Raw genomic sequence first — 25,363 nt, 5'->3', positions numbered from 1 at the left:
TTTTTAAAGGAGGAACACACTAGCTAGTTAACAGCATTATTCCTTTTTGAAAAAAGTGGAGCCGAAGGGGAAATTGTCCGGTGTGTGAACTAGTCCATTTTGTTTTTGTTTTTTTTTTAGCCCTGCAGACAGTAATCATTTCTATATTCTTTGCTCCTAATGAAATAATTGTTATATCCTGGAAGTTAGTGATTGCCGTTTTGGATAGAATGAAGGCGTTTTACTTTGGGAAAAATAAATTAGTAATGGAGTGGCGGGGAAGAAAAGACAGAACAGCTTTTCTGTTTTCCGGTTTGGATTCTGCTAGTGGCTTTGCTGCCTTGCCTGCAGTGATGGGTATTGCCAGAACTTGGGGAAAAACAAAGCTAAAATGGCAACATCTCTTAGGAAAATCTGTAAGATTGTAAGAAGGCTGGGTGGTTGTGGGGAGTGTGAGTTGGAGAGCAGATGCCTTTGGTCTGAGTTTCAGTCCTCACAGTCTGTTTGCTTTCTTGCTTTGAAATATTTTTTGTTTCTACCTCCTTGGTTTACAGGGAGCTGGGGAGGCTCGTTTTTGTTGTTGTTTTTGAAATGTAAGTTTGCCAACAAGTGAAACAGAAAATAACTGCTGTGACAGACATGTCCCCTAAGACCTTTGCTTCTAAGGGAAACACCTCGTCTTCATGTTTAAAAACAGAGGCCCCGACGTCAGAATACCACATTCTTTTTGTCTGCAGTGCAATATGAAAAGGCAAAATTGTCCCGTTGGATTTTTAAAAAAAAACTTTTTAAAGGTCATATCAACTTTGAGGTCTTAGAACAATAATTTTGCTGCTTCCATGATTTGCGCTTTATTTTATTTTTTTTTCCTTTTTTAATTCTTAGGGCAGACATTGTGCTAGTGCTGAACAGCTGCTTTAAATTCTACTTATGAACGGAAATTTGAGGTTTTCTAAATGCTCTTACTTAATCATGATCAGACCTCCTCTGATTGATGCACTGCTCCTGTTGATTATTTTTGTATTTCTTTATTAGGCTTCCTTGGCAGTACAGAGCTTGTTTTAACTTTTACATTCCCTTTGAAAGGGTGTATTAGGTGAATAGTGTGCAGTAATTGTTTAAACAATATAGATGGAAGAGTTATTTTATGTATTTGGACAATCACTCAACAAAAACACAATGTCAGATACTGTGTTAGATTAAGATACATAGAGATGAAAACGTTATTCATAGTCTTGTCCTCATAAAATCACCAATCTAAATAATAGCTCACCTTGTCATCTATTAAAATTTTTATATATTCTTTCACAACACATTATTAGCTTTTATTAGCATTGTTTATAGATCTTATCTTAATGAACAAGATTTTTTGTTTGTTTTGAATCATGCTTTTGTACATCTATTTTATAAACTGCATATTTTGAAGCCCTCAAATTTACTATAGAAACTTAGGTCTAGATAATAGTTGTTTTAAATTTTGTCCACTAATATACTTTTCCCCCCTCCCACTTATAAGCGAATTTGCAGGGATATCTCATAAGGACAAGCCCACAGATCAGGCCAGTGACATTCTGGTTTTCTTTTTTGTTCTTCATGAGAAGATTCATGGAAACAGTGTCAAGAATCTTCCACTTCCAATTCATATGTGCAAAAGTTATGATTCCCATACTGAACTGAGACCTAAATCAAAATGGAAAATTAAATGGCAGAAGCAGAAATGCCATTAATCTGTGCTGGGAATTTGGTGTCAGAACTAGTCTGTCCCTAATCGTGGAGGACTATGTGGCCAGGCTGCCCCATTCCCTGAAAGCAGACGAGGGGCCCTTAAAAGTTTGTCTCTTACTTGAAATACATTGAGGGTCATCTGCAAGTAGAATACAGACAACATCTAAGAAATAGGAAATTGTATTTCCGAAAAATGAAAATTAAACAAAAGGCAACTTATTATAAGTATGGATTATTTTCTATTGCTTTGGCAGAATAATATTTTTTACATTAGAAAATTTTAATTTAGAAGCTAATCTTTTTAAACCTTTTTTTCTTGGGTCAGGAGAGATGAGAAGAACTATTTTAGAGAACAGATGTGCCATAAGTGAATAGACATTTAGGCAAGAGGAGTTTTGGTGAAATTAATCCTGATATATATTTGGCAACAGGGCTACAGACAATATATTAGATTTAAAACAGAGTCTACTAATCATATGTACAGGATTTTGGGGGATAATTTTAGTGTCAAATATTATAATTCACCATCCAAATCATCCAAAGCTTTCAGCATTTTAGAGTCTAGGTTATATTTTCCAGACTGTCTTACTCATTAATAAGTGGTACAAATATTTTTGCCAGAAGAGATGTCAATTTTTGGTACGTTTGTTTCTTGCAAAAGTTTGTGTATTTAATGTACCTGATAGACATTTGCAATTGAAATAGAGTAGTGGTTAAAAGCCTGGACTCTGGGGCCATAGACTGAGGATTGGACTCTGCCCTGCCATCTGCTAACTGGGAGACTGTGGGTAGGTCACTTTACCTCAGTCCGTTGATTTCCTTAGCCATAACCTGGAACAGGAATAGTGACTATCGGTAGGGTTGTAGAGATTACGTAGGTAGTAGATAGATAATAGAGATATATTTCATATAGTGTTATATGTTGGGTGCTGTGTAATAGCCACCTTTTGTTATTACTTCATTTAAGTGAAACTATAGTTGAAGTGACAAGAGATACTGAAATATTCTGTGATAGTTCTAATACCAAATGTTTTCTGTTCACTGTTAGACTCGAAACCAAAGGTCATAAACTCATGAACTGGCTATGGATGATTGTTGTTACTGTTGTTCTTATTTTACTAATGTTAAAATGTTGGCTATTTCTCATTAAAATCCTGATATTTGGTTTTTATTCATAATTGTATGTTTTCATTACATTCAGCCAGCAACCTCCCCTCCAGTCCGGTCATATACTCTGCAGATTTCTACAGTCTGCTTATCATTGGTGCCCACTACAATGCAGGCATTTCTGCATTTATATTCTTGACTCCAGATATTATCTGTCTAGTGCCTTTCCATCTCTGAATTTTTGTGACTCTATGCAATACATTCTGATTTTTAATTGAATTTTTTTTTATAATGTTGAGTATTCTAGGCAAAATGTTAAAACGGATGATTTAGGGAGCATTGTTCTCTTTATCTATAAGTTCCTGAAATATAAGTTGGTAAACATCTAAGAGGTATGATCAAATGTAGCAGAGCTTTTTTATATCAAGTTCTTGCACCCAGAAATATAGTCAGCTAAGAAAGAACCAGATTCATTACCTGAAATGAGTTATAGGGTAAAATTTTATTCGGATTCATTGGTTGACTCCAAGATGTTGAGGATTACTAGCTTCAGGTATTTTAACTGGCAACATAAAAGTTGGTATATTTCTTTCTTTGTAGTAGAAGATGATGTGACACATAGATGGAGGAGAGAGGGGGTGTTAGAACTGCCCATATTACCTCAAAATAGAAATCTCTAGGGACCATATGCTTTGAACTTTAAAAAGAAATACTTTGAGTAAAGGAAAGAATTTCAGTTAAATGTCCCTAAAAATCCATTAGGGAATGGAAAAATTTAAATTCAAAGAAAATACTAAAGTTATGTTGATAGTGAACATAAATATGCATATAATTTATTCATATCTCTCCCTGTGTTTATATTAAACATAAATGCATGCTCATGGCTTGAAAGAATGAGTAAACTTGTCAAGTCTACCATCACTTTTAGAATATAACTCATGTAACCTATTACCAGTTTTGGTATGACTTTAAAACTGAAGCAAAGTATACTGTGTAATTTATAAAATAGTCACATTATCAGGTACTATATTTTGAAGAATTATCCATAATTATATGGTATACAGAGTGTGGCAAAATTAGGTTTACAGTTTATTCTTGTATTATTTTCCACATGAACAACTGTAAACCTACTTTTGCCTCAGCCTGTATGTACAGTTGACTGGTTTTCATGAAAATTTGTATTTGTACTCTTATAATTTCCATTTTTCCACATTTTTTACTGTCATTTTAGAACCATTAAACTCTGCTGTTCACTATAATCTATACCATCGTAGAAATATTAGCAAATCATACTCATTCTTTTTTAAAAAATATTTTTCTTTATTGAATTTTAGAGAGAGAGAAAGAAGGAGAGAGAGAACATTGATGAGAGAGGCCGCCTCCTGCATGCCCCTCACTGGGTATCAGGCCCACAACCTGGGCAGGTGCCCTGACCTGGAATCAAACCGGCGACCTCTTGGTGCATGGGTCGATGCTCAACACTGAGCCACACTGGCCGGACAATACTTATCCTTTTTAAGAAAATTAAAACACTGCGTCATTGGAAGGAACCGTGAAAGTCAACTGGTTCAGCCTTTTAAGGGTATGCATGAGCCCTCGCAATAGCATTTCTGATTAGTGATCTGTTCTGTTTGGTTACTTCAAGAGTTGTGGCTGGCTCTGTTTGGCTGGCTCTGACAGTTAGAAGGTTCTTTTTAACACTGAACCTAAATGTACTTTCTCCTAACTTCTGTTCTTAAATTTTTTTTTATTCTCTTACCACTATTTGTAAAACTTTCATATATTATACATTATAATTATCTTTTTAGATGCTAGCTTCCATAAGATAGGGCACCCTGTCACGTAGCAGACCTTCAATAAATATTAAATGAATAAATGAATAGTCGTGGTAATGTCCTCTAAAACCACACAAAATAAATACAATCTACACTCTACCAAAGCAGATGGTTATATTTGTTTCAGTAATTTTCCTATATATATATTGAGCTGTGCAGCATATAGGGCAAAAATCCATGTATAATATTTTAAAAGTGGATACATTTTTATATATTCAAAAATCCCTGATAGAAATTCTTCCATAGACAGACAATGCAGCACAAGTTGGTGAAAATATCTGAGACCTGAACTTTAGTGATGGCTGCAGGCTTGATGCCCACGTTGACACTGAAGTGGGACTTCTAATAATACATCCCTTGATAATGCTCTGTGGGTTTCCAAGAATCAGGAAGGCTGCAATGATAATTTATTATAAAACATATTTTACCCAGTGTTTGCAATTAAAATAATGTTGGTAACTCTGAAGTTCAACAGACAATATAGTATAGTTCTTTATTATTTCTTATATTTGTCTGCAGTACCCCAAAATATGAATGAGGGTTTACATTTCTTGACAGTACTGTGACATCAGTGCTTATTAATTCTGAATAGTTTCTAAATACTCCATGAGCTAAGGGGGATATAGTCCATATGGCAAGTAATTGGGGGTGTTTAAACTGTCTTCACATCACTGTATTTTGAAGTAGCTATTATTCAGTCTGCTTTTTGGTGATAGCTAAAAGATAGCTACCTGCAACTTACTTTTTAGATTGATTTTCTTTTGCCACACGACGACGGAGCATTCTAACTCAATTGTTTTCTCTTGTACTGTTTGTGGCCGTATTGCTTTGCTTTAAAACATTTATTAGAAGTGCAAAATGTTTTTAGGTGAACTACATGGCCATTTTGGGAAGGGGGATGGCTAAAATTATTGATCATAATATATAGGGAAACAGTAGTATCCATCAATTATTTCAATAGCTGAATAGTCACAGATTGAAAAGGAAAGTCTTACTAGTGTTTTTTTTTCTTTCCCTCTTTTGTGATAGCTTGATTTTTCTGGTCAGAAATGACTCTTTTTGGGTTTAGCCCATGGTCCTCAGATGGCTGCACAAAATGCTTGGTATCAATCTAAGCCCAGTGGTGAGTTTCTTCTTATGGTGCTGGTGCTGCAAACCCAGCGACACAATGCACCTGACTTCCCCATTCATTCTTCACAATGGAAACCTATTGCTTTGTCTGGAAGCTTTGAGTCCTATCCATGGAACGAGGACATTGTTATGTGAATAGCAATTTCTAATGAAACCTACAATGACTGAATCTTATAATAGCATCTACTACTTTCCCTTAGCCTAAGGGGATTCCCCTCATCCTCAAGAAGGAACCCATTTTATATACGTTGTTTGGAAATAAATGTCATGCAGCAAAAACCATATTCTGAAGTCCTGGCAGTGGGATAAGGCTTGGGGACATGAGTAGTAGGAAGACTGCCAGCATGCTTCTTAGTGTCACTCAAGAGTGATTTCTTTTGACTTAGTTTGAACCTAAAATTATTCGAAGGCCTAACGTGCTGCATCGATAGATAGTAGAACTTTGTTACTCACTTAGCCAGCAAGATTCAGAAATCTTAGCCTAGTGTAGTGAATTCTAAATTTAAATTTTTTTATTTTCAAACATTTTTTACAAATTGGGTATATGGGAAAATTAAAGTAGTTCTTAGCTCTTTTTCATGGGTCCATAGATTAAACACAGGTGACTTCTCATAGCTAATTAGGTTGGGTCATACCCTATCCTTAACTATGCTTTACAACTGAGTTAAGTTAGATTCAACTTAATTCATTTCAGTTCCAAATAACAATAATAGTAAATAACAGTACATATAATATGTTTGGTATGGTGCTACATGCTTTTATATGTACTATTTACTTCCTTCAAAATGCAGCTAATATCCTACAGTAAGAAAACAGAGATTCAGAGAGATTAAATAACATGGTCAAGGTCACAAAGCCAGGAAAAAGCATCACTAAGACTCAGCCGAGGTTTGTTTATTCAAAGTTCATGCTCTAAATACTACCCACATTCCTTCACTTTGGTTTATTATGCCCTATGTGAAATCCTGCATTAGACTGAAAAAGATTAATATTATTTGTGGCTCAAAGAATTTATAATTCAAAGTAAGTAACTCACAAAGTAACTCATGAAGTTCAAAATTCAGAGTAAACTCACTTTGATGTTGGTTAAAAAGTTTCTTCTGGATTAGAAAAAAGTCTGCTAGATGGGTCTCAGTATTAGAGATAAAGACCAGAATGTGCAGTTTTGTATTTAAGTCTAGAATTTTCAAGTAGATCATTTACAGTAGTACAAAAGTTGTGCAAAGCTTGAATAAAGATAAAAATAAATAAATGTGAACTACTAGCACATATTTGAAAAACAATTCTTTAATTAGTAATGATAATATTAGCTGATTTGAAAAATATCTGTGTCCTTGTGAATCAACTTCCTGTGCTTCAATACTCATACATAATTTTATATTATTATTGTTGTTACCCAAATGTTTGTGCCCCTTTGTTCTCCACCATGATGGAGTCTAAATTATTTTTAAAAAATAAAAATTGAAACACTTGTTTCTAGATTTACCTCGATGTTTATTTAAGCCTACGTCGATTTGACCTAAGTTCAAACTACTAAAACATTGTGGAATACATTATAGAATATTAATGATTGAAGACCATCTTATACTTTTATTATTATAAACATATATAAACAAGTTATGAAGAAAAAAATGAAAAACAGTCAGGTTATACATTCTGCTTCCCTTCTATAATTTTTTAAAGGTTTGGTTATACAGCTAGCGCCAACTGTAGTTGCTTTCATAGGAAATGACTAATTTTGAGCCCAAGATAATTATTTTGGAGACTTTTTCCACAAGTTATTTACAAAGTTTGAGATTCCTTTAGAAGTTACCTCAGATAAATTGGAGGTTAAGTTATCTCCCCAAAGCCTTATCGTATTAACAAAATTGAAATGCTGGATCTAACTGCTCCAGACTCAACTATTTTGGAAGTCTGATAACACATATTATCTTTTATAAGCATTTAAATGAAGAAACTAGTAAAGACCAAAATAACACTTTGAACGTATCATAGGAGAACAGGGTGTCATCTGTCCTACATGTGCTTAGGAATGAGCTGTGATTCTGTATGGTGTGTCCTTCTAGAATCATCATTAAATATTTGCTTTCATGGTTCCACAAAAAGGTGATGTCGTAAAAAGGGTGCTAAAAAAACAAAAACGAGAAATTAGAAGAAAAAAGAATATTTACCTAGCATAGGTCTAATAACAATATTTAAAAAACTTGCATTGAAGTAAAAGCAACAGAAATTATAAACATATTTTTTTTGGAGAAAAATAGCATTTTAAAGCATATATTGAAATAATTTGGTTTACATAAAATACTCATTTAAATTATTATTTGTTTTCTAAGATGTCACAGAATCGTGTTATCTTTAATGGTTTGATTTTCTTTGTCATAATGGTATTTTGGTGGGTTTTGCAACTGTTGACTAGATTATCCAAAACTATCTGTGGACAGTGTCCTGGGTATGCTAAGGACGGGCAAGGACAGAAGTTAATTGGAATAACTGCTCTCTGCAGCAATGGAGTATGTCATCATTTCTCTCTGTATCCTACTTGCTTCTGAACGATGATTTGAATATGACATTGGCAAGTATTGTCTTTGATACACTTTGATATGCTTGTTTCATCAAAACCAGACATTGATTAGAAGGGAGCCATTTAATTATTTCTGAATGTAGACTCCTCATGAAGCAAGTGGGGAGACGAGGAGATGAGTGCCCTTTGCTCTAGCCCGAACGCCAGCTGTGGGTACGGGGAGACAGCTCTGAACGCAGCACGGTTTACTCTAAACAAAGGTGTGCATTGTATTATAAATATACATTTTATAGAAAAGTATGCAGCTTGGCAAAGGAATCATATTTTACCCATCTACAAAAGGGTAATAGCTTTAGGGCATCGACAGGACCCTGTGAAGAAGTCTTATTACACTGCAGCTGCTGCAATCTTTGGATAAATAGAGGCTTTAATACACTCAAGGATTTGTCCCACCCTCGAAGGACACCCTGAAATAGAACTTTATAGATGACACAGCTCTCTTCATATAGGTCCTGGTGGCTCTTGCCCAGAGACCTCCTTGGACATTTCGTATGTTTCACCCACTCTCTAAATGCAGTTATGGTAGCTCTCTTTGTGTGGAAATTGGCTTCAGTCCTCTATAAATAATGTCAGCATAGTATGTAAGAATGACAAACGTGAAAATAGGAAATGCGTATTTAAGTCTCTGGAAAATTGTCCCCATGGTTTGATGTTCTTGGACACATGAGAGGAAGGTTTTGAAAGGATTAATTAGCTCAGTCTAAACTTTCCTTCAAGCTTCAGAACCATATCACACAGTTGCTACACTGAGTGCACATAGCCAGCTTTCTCTGAAATGTATATTCTATGGGAAACACATTCTTTAAAATGTAAGATAGAGGCTTTTGATTCCCGCACTCATTCTATTTCAATTGTATATGTTTTATTATCTTTGAAAGGGATGTATATTCTTCTGGAGTCCTTAGCAGAAGTAACTATGTTGCAATCCAAAGCTGTTGATACTATTTAGTTATATTCATGGCTAATAAGTTTATATAGCCATTAAAAATGTTTTCAGGGAACAGTGTGTGGATGGTTTAATGGAGAGGAGAGCAGCATTTTAAGAAGTCTTTAAATGATCATGCCTTCCTAAATTGCCATCAGCAGAAAAACAAAAAACAAAAACAAAAACAAAAAAGAGAGAGAAGGGAAAGGAAGGTTGGGGAGAACGCTGTCCCCTTTGGAACACAAAGGTCTTTCAGTTGTGGGGGATCGGAATGGGGGTGTTTGGGTAGTGGAAAAAAATGTTCCAGCATGTGGTAATGAGGTTTAAAAAAAACAGCAATGGATGATTACTTTTCTCCATCAAGGCTCCTTTATCCTCATAAGCTCAGACAGTGGTCAGCATGTTAGACACCCCTCCCTGTTTTATCCATCCCTTAACTATGTTCTTTGACAGGACTGGTTTATACAGCTGGGCCTTTGTGAAGCTTTGGGGGAAATACTACAGAACAGCAGAAAATATGGCAGAGGACCTATAAAACAGTAAATGGTAAACACTCTGAGTGCAAGATTCCACCTTTAAAGTTTGGCTTTGGGTTGATTAGTTTTTCTTTTATGGATTTATAAAATGAACATCTTTAAAATGTTTGGGTTTTGTAGAGGTTTTATGGTGATACAGGCAAACGGATTGTATTAACCAGTAAAATTTCTTATCAGCTATATTTTAATGAACAGAACAGGAAAGAACTCAGCTATATTACTGACTGTAATTACAATAAAATTAAACATTTCTATTGTAGTGATATTGTATTTTAAAGAACATCTACGTTGTGTGTGCTTAGCCATAGAACTGATGGAAAAGAGAAAGCAATAGGAAAAGCTATTTGTTTAAAAAACTTTATATGACATACTTAAAATAATTTTTTAAATGAAAATTTGATGGTAACATCACTGTGTGAATGTGAACTCTAATATAAACCTTGTACTGGGGTCATTTCATCTTTACACATGTCAGACCTTCCTAAGAGTTCGATGATTTTTTTTTTCTCTACAGTATTTGCCACATCATTTGAATTTTTATTTCAGGGACAGGAAACTGGTAGCCTTTAAGTTACTGCTGAGCAGTTTGTACCCATTTATAGAAAAGAACTAACATCCTAAACTTGTCCACAGTGGCAGTATGAACCACGCTTTTAAAGCTTGTCCCCCCCGCCCCCCAAAAAACAACAAGGAATGTGCTAAAACCAGAAAGATTAATGGGGGAAGAAGATAAACAGTTAAGACGTAAAATGAGTTTAGAGGTCAAGCTAGAAAAATAAGAAAGCTTATGGATTTAATTCATATTCACCCAAGCAAAGAAGCTTTGGCATGAAAGGAACCAATGAAGAGGCTCAGCATTCTTATAACAGCAGCCATAGCTGCATCCCGCTGTTTTGGAGTTTGGGTTGATAGATGCTCATCGTCTTTGGCACTGCACCCTTACTCTTGGACTTTTCATGATTATAATGGCAAATTCTTCCTTTGGCTGGGAAGTTCAGAAAATGTGTCCTTGCCTCGTATGCCTGTCTTGCACACCAGAAGCTGTTGTCCCAGGGAAGATTTGTGCATGGTATACATGTTCTTTGCTGTCTATTTTTAATATAGCATAAATATTTTTTACTTTGTTCATTTTTCAGCAGCTGTTGTAGAAACAGACTGCAACCAAGTCTGTATGGGGCTGAAAAGGAAGAGTGAGTCCCTAAGTTGGCCAGAATTTAGCAAAGTATAAACTTTTCTTTGTCAGGGCTATTTGGATTCCAAAGAGGGGAGGGGTCATAATATTTTTCTTCATTGCATTACTCAGTCATTCTCAACAAATCTGACGTTGATGTTCGGAACTCCTTCTAGTTGTGAGCCTCCTTTCTTATTTCTGCTGGGGGGGGGGGGAGCAGCACACCATTCTCTAGAGGTTTGTTTTTGAAGGCTTAACTTGCTTGATTTCACAATGACCTTTGAAAACAAAAGGAATTAAAACAAGACGGGTTACTTAATTATTTTTGTCATCATTATTAGACCCTAAATACATTAAACATGCCACAGATTTTATTTCAAGACATACACCATGCTAAGAATAAGTCACTTTTGATTATGGAACAATTTGCTATTTATTTAGACACAGCCAATAATGCGAGAAGGGAGAGAGAGAGCAAGAGGGGGTGGGCTTTTCAGTGGATGCTCGGATAAGGAGACAAGGGACGGAGGCTCCAAGTAAGTACTTAAGGGTTTTTTGGAATACAAAAATTTATATCTTATTTGAAGTTTTTCCAAAGGGAGAGTCTCCTGGAGGAATTAAAATAACAAAATCATTAAAATAAATGAAATGATATTTTTACAGAGGGGTCAATATCATTAAGCCTAAATAGATATCCTTTCCTGCTTAAAAACTGATTTTTTTTGTACATGCACCTCACCTGACCAGTGATATTTACGAATGAAAGTCTGTATTCTTTCATTCTGAATATGATGAAAATGTTGCACTATTTTTGTAGATTATTACAAATATATCCACAAGTATGTGAGCATGTGCACATATGTAGACATGCATATATCCTCATGGGGATAACATTAAAAAAATTGATGAGCATTATTTTAGAAAGCAAAAATTACAGGTTAGTACTCCTCATTATAGTAGTAATAGTTACACGTTACATTTCCTTTTTTATGGGTTAACATATTGGGAGGAGTTTGTTTTCTTTATTTTTGTTCTTTAAAATACACAAAACTTTCAACAGTTTGGATTTTATAGTAAAAAATGTGTTAGCATATGATTAAGATTAAAGTGGTGCTGTCCAATTATTAATAGAGTGGCTCCATAGAAAGACTATTAATTCATTATGCAGTAAAAGCCTGCTCTTCCTCCTTCCCGCTCCTCCTCCTCTTCTCTCTCTCTTTCACACACACATGCACACGCACATGCACACACACACACACACACACATGCACACATAAGACTGCACGTATGCACAAGGTATGGATACCCTCAAACTTCCCTGAAAGGTTCAGGCAAGGATAGAACAATGGAAATTGAACTAATCCCTGTTTCACTGGCAATTGTCCTGATAGAGAGCAGAAAAGATTATGCCTTTGCAGGGATTCTACAGTTTTTAAAATTACCTTTGTAGAGGTCTTAAGAATAGATATACATTTCACACAATATTCTTTTACTATTCTATCCAGTTGTCCATAACCTGACATTTATACATGTGGCAACCACATGTCTGAGAAAAATCCAAAAGGCTTCTGATTTTTTAACTTTATTTCTTTAACTCAGAAGCACACAATTACTCTTAAAAAAAGATGTGCCCCCACTTTTGGTTTAGATAAATGGTACTCATATGAAATACATATTGTTGTTGTTTATTATTGTTATTAATAGAGTTGTACAGTGTGTACCTGGAGAGATAGTTTTTGCTAATCTCTAGATTTCCCCCTCCAATTCTGTGTCTGTCCCAGGAATGGAGTATGTGGCTACTCAGTGCTCAGCTTTCAGACTTACAAGGAGCCGAGCATCTGGGGAAACTCAGGAGGTGAGCACTTTCACGCTGACTCAGAGACCAGCCGTATGACTCCAGTCTGGCGCTGTCACGCCTGGTTATGGAAAGGCAAGAACAATGCCTCCCTTGAGAAGGGAGAAAAAAGTCTAGTGCAGTCACAATTTTGATGTAAAATTTAAATCATCCCTCCACATCCTGTGGACTTAGAGCTGTCAGAAAGGCAAAACCCATGCTCAAATGGAAAAAGCTTTTTATTTCCTTAAAAAATATACCCTCTCTAACTATAATTATAAGTTTTTAGACCCACAAATCTTAATGTGAGACCATTCAAAGTAATTTATAAATAATCAGAACAAAAGCACTTTGACATTTCTAACCTGAAGATGGCTGAAGGTTAAACGTTCTTTTTGCTTGTTTGTTTCTGATTAATGACAAATATAGAACAATACATGAATTAAATTATTCCCAGCAAAATAGTCTTTGTGATTTTTATCGTTTTCTTCCTAACTCATGCATTTGGTTATTTGCTTATAACTTAAAAGAAATGTCTCTTCAACATGTAAAGGTTTAATTATTTCTATTATGTTTTCTATAAATAGATTTGATTGAAATTTAGTGTATTTTGGTGATTAAAAAGATTGTGTGATCCAATGTTTAATAATTCAAGTAGAAGTGTTTTGAGACAGAGAAAAAATTATAACAGTTATTAAATGAGTTGAATAAAGTTAGGTTATTTTTTTAAGTAGAGAGTGCTTATTGCCATAGTCTTGTCTTGTAAATCATGAGAAAAGTTTTGATAATTTTTTTCAAAAAAATTTAGAATTTCATAAAAATGTTTACTAGCTCTTTATGAGAGTGACTGTATTCACCAGCCATGAAAATTCCCCTAACCCGTTTTCCTTCAGCTCGTCAGACTCATAATGAACTCTATCTTTTCTAAGTAGAACACTGTGGAATGATTACAGTAGAGTTTGATTAAATTCAAAAGTCATTGTATCTTTTTATATATCAGGAATACCATTGTTGTAGGCACATAGTAATTGTGGATTGATTTTAAAATAATACAATGAAGCATATAGATGAGAACTTTTTAGTGAGCAGATACATTTATTTAGGTTAAGTTTGGGCTCCAGAACCCAACTATTAGGTTACTCATAAAAAGCAATCTCCTTATTTATAAAAGTTTCTTGAGATCTTCATCCAGTAACACATGTACTAACTTTGGAATAAATTTTAATAATTTACAATGATCAGTGAGACAGAGACAAAAGTAGAAAGGAATAAAATGTTGAATTCTGAATCATTGTAGGAAGGAATTTTGCTATTATATACTATTTGTAAATGCATACCTTTAGTATTTCTCTCCCTTGTTTATAAAACAAAAACAAATAGACATTAAAAAGTTAATTGTATTGCATATTTAGTGACTTTATCTCAAGCACTTCTATCCTGTGATCGACTAATAAACACTCATTTCCTATAGGTACAGACAAGAATAAAGTTCTCTTTCTGATTCTTTCCTTATCCCTCTTTAACTTCTGATTTTTTTTTTCTTTTCATTTTTCTACACATTCTGTGGAGAACCCTGTAGCTCTTTATTTTTTCCTCTTCTTAATTCTCCCCTCTTTTTCTGACTCTTTGGTGGTTTGGACAAGGCTGGGGAAAGCAATTTGGAAAGAGCAGAGATGCTACAAATAGGGCAAAAAGGTGGCTTAGGAGTTAAGAGTGATGCTATTCTTATCAGAGAAATGGAATGGTAATGAACTACTTGACCTCAATGCGAGAACATTTCAGAAACTAACATATGACAAGGTAAGCACAGGAACAGCCTTGGTAGAGGTGAGAGCTCTTGGTGACTACATTTCTAATTAGCACAGTTTTAAATGCAGTTTCATCATTTGTACTATTTATTACACTTCTTATCTAAATTCCAATTGTATTCCAGAACAAACCAATACATTTGTTCTTAAGTTGCTGTAGCTTGAAAATTACTTTTATTTTTAGACTTTGGTGTTATGGTAGGTTTTGTTTATACATACTATTAGGATTAAGTGTCTACTCGGGTGAAATGTATAGTGAGGATTAAAAGGGAGTCTAATCTTATATATAATTCTGTGTTGTCTGTGTTTATATTTCTATGAAATCTGTGTTTCTGCTTCTATTTATACTTCATGGCAGGATCTGATGAACTTGATCATGCCTCTAAATAACAATATAATGAATGAGATCATTGTATGTGGGAAGCAACGGGCAGAGAAGTATAGAGATTGGCATATTCTATATCAGAAATTGATGGCGAAGAGGCTTTACAGAAAAGAGAAGAAAAATGTTAAGACTACATGTTTACCACAACTCAATTTTTTATTTAAAAGGTTTCTGAATATTAAATATGACAGAGTTGGTTATAAAATATACATGGAATGTTCACAGGGCAAACACAGGGCTGACTCTATGCTTGGAGGAAAATGAAGGTAGTCAAAATATGTTATAAAGAAAAAGAACAAACTATAAGATATAAATAATGATTGAAATTTATGGATAAGGGTAGTGAAACATATTTTTAAAATAAAATAATATGCTAAGTTGGTGTAATCTTACCTTAATAAATCACATAAGTATAGGTTGTTTCATTCATTGGAATCAAAACCTGTCCATTCATGCTACATGTCTATGTTGATATTCCATATTGAGTAGGTAACATTCTATTGTGAAAATATCTTTGATAAACAGTAGCATTTCATTCCTACTCTTGATTAGCCTTCTATTGTCAACGTTAATCGCAAAAGGAACCAGATGGGTAAATGTAAATTTACTGAACAAATAGTCCTGTTGCTAGAAAAACGTGAGGCACATAACTTCTAAAAAAAATAGTATAATCTTTGGATATGAAGGATTGCCAATTATTATTTTATTTTGTAATGCCCTGTATTCATCATTCCCATAAGAAGATATATCAATTGAAATTATTTGCAGTTGTTTAAAAAGTTTTCTGCTATGCTTAAGATCGAACATGAGAGAGTATAGAAAACCAATATTTAGGAGAACAATTAATGAAAGTTGTAAATTAAATAATTGCCATGACCAGAATTTTTAAGTTCATTTTTGGAATGTTTAGTTGTTTAGAATTGTTAAGAGAAGAACTAGCTGCTTTGCTTATCATTGACTTCTCTTTATCTGTCTTCTCTGCTCAGTCCTTTTTATTTTATTAAAAAGAATGTTTTTTGTTTCCTTTATTGATTTGAGAGAGAAAGGAAGGGAGAGGGAGAGAAATATAGAAACATCAATGAGAGAGAACATCTATTAGCCGCCTCCTACATGCCCCCCACTGGGGATTTAGCCCACAACCTAGGCATGTGCCCTGACCAGGAATTGAACTGGCAACCTCTTGGTGCATGGGTAGATGCTCAACCACTGAGCCACACCAGCCAGGCTGCTCAGTCCTTCTTATACACTGGTCTCCCAATATAAGTGGGACAGCAAGACTCAGATCACGCTCCCCCTCTGCACCATATTCTACTTATTTTTCTCTTGGAGAGATAAGTCTGTTCTTAACTGCTGTCTATGATAGTGCAAAGACCGAGTAGTGTAACAGAGGCTATTTAACCACTTTATGACTCAGTTTTCTCTCTTATGAAATGAGGATAATACAAATATTGACTCGGAGCATTATGGAACATGTCAATGAGAAATAATCACAGTTACAGGTTAACTCTCTACTTGTGTGTGAGAGACTGCATGGCCTTAGTTACTTCCACAAAAGCCCTGCATTTTCTGATTATGTGCTATTTCTTTTTTAAAATCCTGCAACCGACAAAGATTTATTTCTGAAATGATTTTATATGTCCCTCCAAATTGGCCTTTCTAATGTATATATTTCTCTTAATAGCAGTGTTTGCTGAATTATACATTCAAATAATATCTTTATCGTTGAACTGTCTTACTTACTTGGTCTCCATCTCTGCTTCCCACCCTAAACCTTGTATCAATTACTAATTTCCGAGGTTTTTTTTTTCCTAAAATACAATTTGATTATGTTGTCGTGTGACTCACAAACCATCACCAGCTCCCCTGCCTTCAGTGTCAACTTCAAATTTTTGTTACCCATTCAAAATGGACAGGATTTAACCAGAAAGTGATCATGTGGTCCCTACCTTTCATTCTTAGTTGCATTTACTCCTCTTAGAATCTACTGCTTTAACCAAATTATTCTATTCACTATCTCATATCACTCTATCAGTTTCTTTAATTTACTGTTGTCTTTTCTCCTGTCTAGAATCTTCTCTTCCTCTTTGTCTACTGGCATCTAATCCATCTTTTATTTATGTTTAATTCTCCTGGTTTGTAGTAAGCATTTTCTGATTATTTGAGCAAGACTGTGTCTTTCTGCTATATTACTAATATTTATAAAAAGTAATTACCTGAAAATGCTCTTTATTGATTTCTTAATCATGTAGTCAGTTCTACCCTTACCATTAATCTTGGTAAAACCAGGGGAAATGGTAAAAACATAGATGTGTATTTACCAAAATCTTATTAAATGCAAGGCATTCTAAGTGTTGTAAATTTAAGAAATTAAAAAATGACGTTCTTGCCTTCCAAGTGTTTGTATTTAGTTTTAGACACTGTATATACAAATAAATAGAAAGAGGAAAAATGAAACTATTGGATAAATGTCACAGGTTAAACTGATGTTAAGTTTTTCATATGGCTACCAACCAGAGTTGATGTAGCTTGAGGTGGAGTGAAGTCACTTCGACTCTAGAGGGAAAGGAAGACTTTGTAGAAGAGGGAGCGTTTGAGTGTGTTGTCTACAGATAGCTTTTTTCATTTATCTTACACAGAATTGCAAACCTTAAAAGAAGCAATATCATGCCAAAAGAATAATCAGTAGAAGGCACTGCCTCCCAGGACTTTATCTCTGAATTAACCAGTCAAAGGTTAAACATTTAGAGAAAGAGAGAAACTATTATAGCCCGGCCAGTGTGGCTCAGTGGATTGAGCATCGTCCCATGGACTGAGAGGTCCCCGTTCGATTCCTGGTCAGGGCACATGCCCGGGTTGCAGGCTCGATCCCCAGTAGGGGGCATGCAGGAAGCAGCCGATCGATGTTTCTCTCTCTTTCTAAAAAAAATCAATAAAAACATATTTTAAAAAAATAAAAAGAGAAACTATTATATAAGGAAAACAATTGCTGTTCTGAGTCTTCCATTTTATGTTTATTTTATGTACAGGTCTTTTGTACATGACCTTTTTCAAAATAATTGCAGCAAAGACTATATCCTATGTAGACAGAGTTAAGTTTAAAGCAGTAAGTAGATGATTCCTCAATAATAGGTTTATTAGTAATTATGCAGCAGTTTTATGAAGTTACTTCACATTGATAATCTTTCACTTACACATTTTAAAAGAACTGTAAAATGTGTTCACAAGTACTTTAAAAACATAATTAAACAGGGTTTACCCATTCATTTACATGGAAAGTATTTTTTAAAAGGATCATCAATTTCCTTCTTTCTGAACATACTTGTCTTATAAGACTAGATCTTATAACTATTCATAGTGAATGGTAAGAGAGTTGCTGGGTTTAGTTAGTAGTTTTCATGTAACAAATTTATTTGAAGACTACTATGTTCAGAAAAGATTATAAGTACTGGGTAAGTAGCTGTGAACAAAAATGAAGTCTGCCCTCTTGCATCTTACATTGCAGGGGGAGAGACAGATAATAAAGAGATAAATGGGAGATTTGTCAGGTGTTGATAAGTGCTCTGAACAAACAGAATAGAGCAATAGAGGGAAGAGGTGCCCGATTAGGGGGACTGAGCAAGGGAGGCCTCGCTGGGAACTGATGTTGGAGCAGAAAACCCAATGAAGTGAGAGACAGCCAAGTGTGTATCTGAGGTTGGAGGATGTGAGATAGAAAATAATACCAACTGTGCAAGAGATATGTTTAAATAAGTGGTGTATTAGCCTCTTATTGCTGTTGTAATAAGTTATCACAAGTTTAGTGACAAACAACACAAATGCATTCCCTTACAGTTCAGGAGGCCAGAGGTGTTGCAGTCATGGTGTTGGCAGGGCTCATTCCTTCTACAGCTCCAGGGAACACTGTTTCATTGCTTTCCTACCTTCCAGAGGCCACCTACATTCTTTGGGTCATGGTCTCATCATCTGTTTTCAACGCCAGTCCCACAGTATCTTTGAGTCCTCTCTCTCTCTGACTACGAGCCTCTTGCCTTGCCCTTTTGTAAAGGACTCTATGATTGTTTTGGGCCCACCCAGAATCTCCAGAATAGTCTCCTTATCTCAAGAAAGATCCTTAAATTAGTCACATCTGCAAAGCCTCTTTTTGCCTTGTAAAGTAACATATGCACAGGCTTTGGGGATTAGGGTCTGGACATCTTGAATGAGGGGCATTATTCTGACTAAAGCAAAATTCACCTGGAAGCTTTAAAAAACTCTAATACCCCGGTGTGTACTAAAAAACAACAACAATAATCTCAGAATGCTCTCCAGGCGGCAGTCTTTTTAAACCTCTCCATATAATTCGAATGTGCAGCCAAGTTTGAGAACCACTGGTTTAGTTTTCTGTTGCAATTTCATACCCTTTCCCCTGTGCTAAGTTTGCTACACATGTCTAAATACACCTGGGGACATCCTGCTCACATAGTGATCATGGTGCACTTACAGAGCCTTCAGCCAGTAGCAGAGGACTCCAGCAGTTCTAAAATCACGTTCACATATGAACTACAGTCGCCTGATGGTGCAGATTGATCCAGGGACAAGTAAAGGAACAGCGACTCCTTGTGAAAGCAAGTTGCCCCTTGCAAGGGAGGCGTTTTTTACCTGTCCCATTCATGTAACTCAGCAACTGAAAGAACGTTGTAGACCAAAGATGGGATTTCATCATATTCCTCAGTGTCCCCCCCCCCCCTTTTAAAGTAAGCTTGAAAGCTAAATTTGTGTTGTGCTTTCTAAAAGTATCTCTGAATCTTTGCTTTTACCAGTACTTTCTACATGAATTTTCCTCTCCATTTATCTCTGAATTTCCAATCTGCCATTTCCTTAAAATCTCACTGGTCAACCATTCCCTGAAGCATCCCAGGATGCTCTGGCCCTCAGGAAGCCCTCAGATGCTTGGTTCTAACGTCATTTTACCCTTAACTAGAACTGTCTCTCATTGTTTTACCTCCGTTACTTAAAATCTTCTCAACATGTTCATAAATTTTTTAAAGTTGAGAACCTGAATTACATGTTTTAATTTGCATTAGATAAATGCCTTGCACATAGGAGATGGTCAGCAAATTATTTATGATTTGAGATTCCCTTTAGTCAGGGAATTAAACATCAGTTTTTTCGAGATTTTCTTGTCCACACACAAAACTGAGTTAAAGATTATTATTAGGTCATTATAGCACCACCAGTGAGTTCTACACTGGATCATATTTATCTGTCTCATGTCAATTTCTTTGAAGTCTGAGTCTTGTTCGTTGATACGTCTAGCTCCTGCCATAGGAACCACAAGAATCATCTCTGATGAATGTAAAAGAGCACACTCTACCCTAGATCCTCACATTGCTCCCTGGTGCCCTGTACTGCAACACAGCCATGAAGTTTAAGCTGCAGGAGTTTGAAACCTCCATATCCCAGGGAGGCAAAATGTGGAAATTTGCAGTGCTTTCTGAATGCTCCCTAGAAATGAATGAGACGTTCTCTGTCTAAAATGAAATCCTTTAGTAGAAGAACAAACATTTAAGGATCTAAAGTTATTGGTAATTTTGTTATCAATATTTTTAGAAGTAGTATAAGTCAGACGAAACATGAACAATGTGACTGACAGATTGATAGCTCTGTTCATAATTTGTTGTGTACGTTACCATTTTCTGACTTGGTAGCCTATTATTGAACTATAACTATGGCTATTTTATTATATTAATTTTAAAAATCTTTTACGTGAATTGTAGAAAAATACTCTCAAGTTCAACACATAAAGAACGTTCAGTAAGTCTCTGAAAATGGAATTGAAATAAACATGAAATGTGTCATCTTTCAGGATCATGGCTCTCTGGCATCATGACTCCTACATGTTCAGTGTTTCAGTCCTTGTAATTTTTGCTTCATAGAAATATTTATTTATATATATTCATATATATATATTTATATGGATATAAATATTTATATAGAATGTTTATCCAGTTGTATATAATAAGCCAGTCAGAGAAAGACAAGTATCACATGATCTCACGTATATGTGGAATGTAAAAAACAAATTAAATTGATGAACAAAATAGATCCAGAAACATGGAAGTAGGGAACAGACTGACAAACCTCAGAGGGAAGGGAGGTAGAGGTGTGGTAAGGGATAAACCAAACAACTTATATGCATATATGCACAACCAGTGGACACAGACGACAGTGTGATGAAGGCAGAGGGGACAGGAGTGGGAAGGAAAGTATCACTGGGAGAATAAAGGGGGGACATCTGTAATATTCAACAATAAAGATAATTTTTAAAAATGCCTTACAAAAAATAGCTTAGATATTGAAATAACTAGAAGTTTTGAAAAGAGTAATGATAAGTATCTGCCTAATGTCTACTTTTGGACTTTTACTTTTTATAATCATTATTAATAATTATATTTACAAAGTGGAAGTCAGCAAAAAAAAGCCATGCCTTCTGAAAGTCACAGAATTGTATATTAATTTAGAAAAAGCCAGCTGATTGAGCTTTCTGCTTTGATAACCTGGCTCTTGTCAATAGCCTAGCATTTCAGACAGTAGGAGACTGTACATAAGACTGAGGTAGACACCAGAAAACCAATGTAGTAATTCCAGCAAGAATGATAATGCCCATGCAAACCATAAATACTATGTTTGTATAATAAATGCATAATCTCCTTGAAGTCAAACTGCGTGGGAAACCAAGAAATAATTAAAAATTCCTTTGTTGATTTATTCTGATAAATCACAAAGACCTTAAAATATTTTAAATCTGTTCCGTCAGCCCATTGTTCTATGGGAATCACACATTTGCTTGGGAGGCACAGAAGCAGAACAGTGGAAGTGAACTATCCCTAGTGCTTGGAGTTATTGTGTCGAGTCTAATATATCCATTTGGTGAGAGAGATGTGTTGCCAGTGAGACTGAGACTATTCTAAGCCTGGTAACTGCAGCCCTTGATTTCCTTTCTCCATACTGAAGAGTATAGTTGAAGTAAACCTTGGCCATGAGCCAGGAATCGTTAAAGATACCTGGAATGCGGGAGCTCAGTCTACTTCTTCAGACTGTGCTCACGTGGTAGCCACCAACATTCGCTCTTCTTTCTCTGTCCTTCCGCTGATCAAGACCCCTACTATTAACATCTCTTCTTTAACTCTTGCTAATTCATTGCATCAGTTTATTGTCAAGTATGACTGGCCAAGGACCATTTCGCCATTAGGCGGCTTTGTATTTAATGTTGACTTGACAGTTTAACTCTTAGAAGACAACCTGCTTTCCTCATTTTGGAGTTTTATGGTTTTGTTTTTGAGAAGGGTGTGAGTCCTACTGTCGTTTTAAAGTTTGTAGAATAAACAACAGCTATTGTTTATTGAGTGTCGACTCCATGCTTAATGCACTACCAGTCATTTTTCGTGTGGTACACAGTTCATTCTCAAACAGCATTGCAATAGATATTATTTCTCACTTTAAAGGTGAGCAAATTGAGGTAGAGAGATTAAAGTCTCACGATTTATAAGTAGTGGAATCAGTTTTTTAATCCATGCTTGTCTGCTTCCAAAGCCTTTTTTTTATTCTACAGTGCTATTATTTCTTAATAGAGTATCTTTAGTACTCTGATACTTTTCTTTTGAAACTTCTAACACTAAGAATAATATTATTCAAGAAAGATTAATGGCATCTCTTTTAGTATTATATTTTAAATTTAAAACCCAGTGATATATATGAAGGAAGCGGTGTTGTAGTTGGTTAATACCTGCCTCCTGTCCCACTAGTCTAGACAAGAATGGATGATTCTGTAAACACTCTTTGCATGTTGAACAAAACTTACAGCTTTTTCAAGGTCATATCAAATGGTAAATAGAAGAGTATTTTTTTTTTAATGTTCACTCTATGTACATCTATGTAAACTTTTAATGAAAAAAAAGGAACTCTCTATTTAGCTAAAACTATTTCCAACATATATTTAACATCTGAATGTATTCTCAATCATATGTAAGTACAGAAATCATTTAATTTTTGTTGTTATCTAAATGCTTTATCATATAGGCATTAGCTTAGCCAAACAAAACATTCTTATTTATTTATTTTTTCTCTTACTTTTAGTTATCTAGGAAGTAAATAATTCTCATCAACTATTTTTAATTTTTTCATAGAACTGTGGAAATGAACTTGAAATATTTTTATATTCTCCTCTCTTTTACTATTTTGCAAATTAGATATTAGAACTAAATGCCTAAGTTGGATGATTTAGAAGTTGAGAGAAGAAAATTTCTTAAATGTTTCAAGATTAACAGTGATTGTAAAATTTATTCAATTCCTAAGCTTTAAAAAAATATTAAACTTTCCATCGTGTGTTCTGGGATTTCTATATAACCAATATCTGTATTCACAATAATCTTACTTTTAACAAAATGCAAATGTTCATAATGCCAATCATTTCTTTATTTTGTTTATTTTTTGATGAAATAACGTTTTGGTTATTTCTCTTCTTTTAATTCCCAACTGTATTTGCTATTCATAGATGTTCTGCTTTCAATAAGGTCTATCAAAGTGTAAAACTAGATGGGTATTTTTCTTTAAAATGGAATGGTCTTTCATTATGCAGTATTCTTAGGTGAATTCTCTTGTTTAAGAAGCCAGAATACAAGAGAGTGCTATATTAGTGTATTATTCTCACAACAAACAAGCACTGTTCTGTTGCTACCTGCTTGGCCATTGTTTCTGATTGTGTGTGCTTTGCAGTGGTATTTGGATGGTTTCCTGCTCTCTGCCAGCACAAAAAGGCATTTCTGTTACAATGGCCCCTCACCACACAATGACGGCATTAAGGATTTATGTGGAGGTTTCATTATTTTCTCCTCTTTTGTTCCTTCCAGGATGTCTTCCAAGCGACCAGCCTCTCCGTATGGGGAAGCAGATGGAGAGGTAGCCATGGTGACAAGCAGACAGAAAGTGGAAGAAGAGGAGAGTGACGGGCTCCCAGCCTTTCACCTTCCCTTGCATGTGAGTTTTCCCAACAAGCCTCACTCTGAGGAACTTCAGCCAGTTTCTCTGCTGACGCAAGAGACTTGTGGCCATAGGACTCCCACTTCTCAGCACAGTACAATGGTAGGTTCTCATGGTCTGCTGTGCCTACACTCACTTTTCAACCAGTCCAGTCTTCTGATAGCTTGGCTTCAGTCCTTTGCTTTATAATTATCATCTACTTAATAGCCATACACAAGATTCACTCCTAACATCTTAGACTTTTTAATAAGTAGATTGCTTTCAGTAGGGAGTAAAAGATTTGATCCTTTTTTTAACCCAAGAATTCTGCTTTTGAGAGACTTACAAATTAATTTGAGGCATTAAAACAAACATGTAAATATAAGAATAATTCGGAACTAACATTTAAAATTAGTCAGCAGCAAAGTTAAATGTCATGCTATTTCTAATAAAAGATCTTTCCAGACAGAGTTCCACCACAGTTTGAAGATTTCTGCCATAATAAATCATTGTTTTTTTAAAAATTTTTTTGCTTTGCTCAGATTAGGTTCCAGGATTCCTTAAAGTACTGGAAATATTGTAGAAGGATATATTTCATAGAGACGATAATTTTCTAATGTGACCGCACTAATTTCTACCTGTCCCATTCATGCTGTTGTTTTGATAATTCAGTAATTCCCTGGCACAACCTATTCCAGAATTTGAAACTCGGGCTAATTTCTCTGGCCTCTCGTCCTGGGGTCTAGATTACTGGGAAACTGTGGTTTCACGGATGAGAAGGAAGAAGGCAGCATAGCATCTTTGCTGAAGCGTAAGCGGCAGTCACACACAAATGAGGCTTTTAGGTCCGTCCTAGGAACTTTGATACATAGCATCAGCTAGTTGGCAGGGTGGCAGGGCACTGTGCCGCCAGTGAAGCCACCCTGGCCTTTACAGCTCGGCTGCTGGGGTGGCTGTTACATTCTTGTGACTTCTCTTTACCTTCAAGAGTGACAGCGCTGTTCATTCGAACCAGATTACACTGACAAAAATCTTTCATCACACATTCTCATGTCCTTATTTATTTATTAAAAAATATTTTGTCTTCTTTATTGATTTTAGAGAGAGAGAGATAGAAACATCAGTGAGAGAGAACATTGATTGGCTGCCCTTCTATGTGCCCCCAGCTGGTGACCCGGCCCACAACCCGGGCATGTACCCTGACTGGGAATCGAACCGGTGACTTCTTGGTATATGGGTTGATGTTCAGTCACTGAGCCACACCAGCCGGGCATCATGTCTTTAAAGACAGCTCCGATTCTGTTAAATGTGTGCTGCTTTTTTTTTTTTTTTCTTTCTTTCTTTCTTTC

General features: G+C 35.4%; 1 protein-coding gene across 6 annotated transcripts in view; it reads left to right on the top strand.

Annotated features, from left to right (window-relative positions):
* Window positions 1–25,363, top strand: part of SOX5 (SRY-box transcription factor 5) — a 960,413-nt gene that overhangs the window by 591,172 nt on the left and 343,878 nt on the right. For 5 of the 6 annotated variants that reach the window (XM_036251464.1, XM_036251466.1, XM_036251465.1 and 2 more), the window contains one exon: window positions 23,906–24,137. In XM_036251464.1, the coding sequence (XP_036107357.1) occupies window positions 23,906–24,137 (232 nt within the window). The remainder of the gene's footprint in view (window positions 1–23,905; window positions 24,138–25,363) is intronic. The other variant, XM_036251468.1, reaches the window with a different exon arrangement.

The sequence above is a fragment of the Molossus molossus genome, unplaced genomic scaffold, assembly GCF_014108415.1.
Source record: "Molossus molossus isolate mMolMol1 unplaced genomic scaffold, mMolMol1.p scaffold_m16_p_10, whole genome shotgun sequence".
Taxonomy (NCBI): domain Eukaryota; kingdom Metazoa; phylum Chordata; class Mammalia; order Chiroptera; family Molossidae; genus Molossus; species Molossus molossus.
The sequence above is the reverse complement of the archived record's forward strand: the minus strand, read 5'-3'. Positions and strand labels throughout refer to the sequence as shown.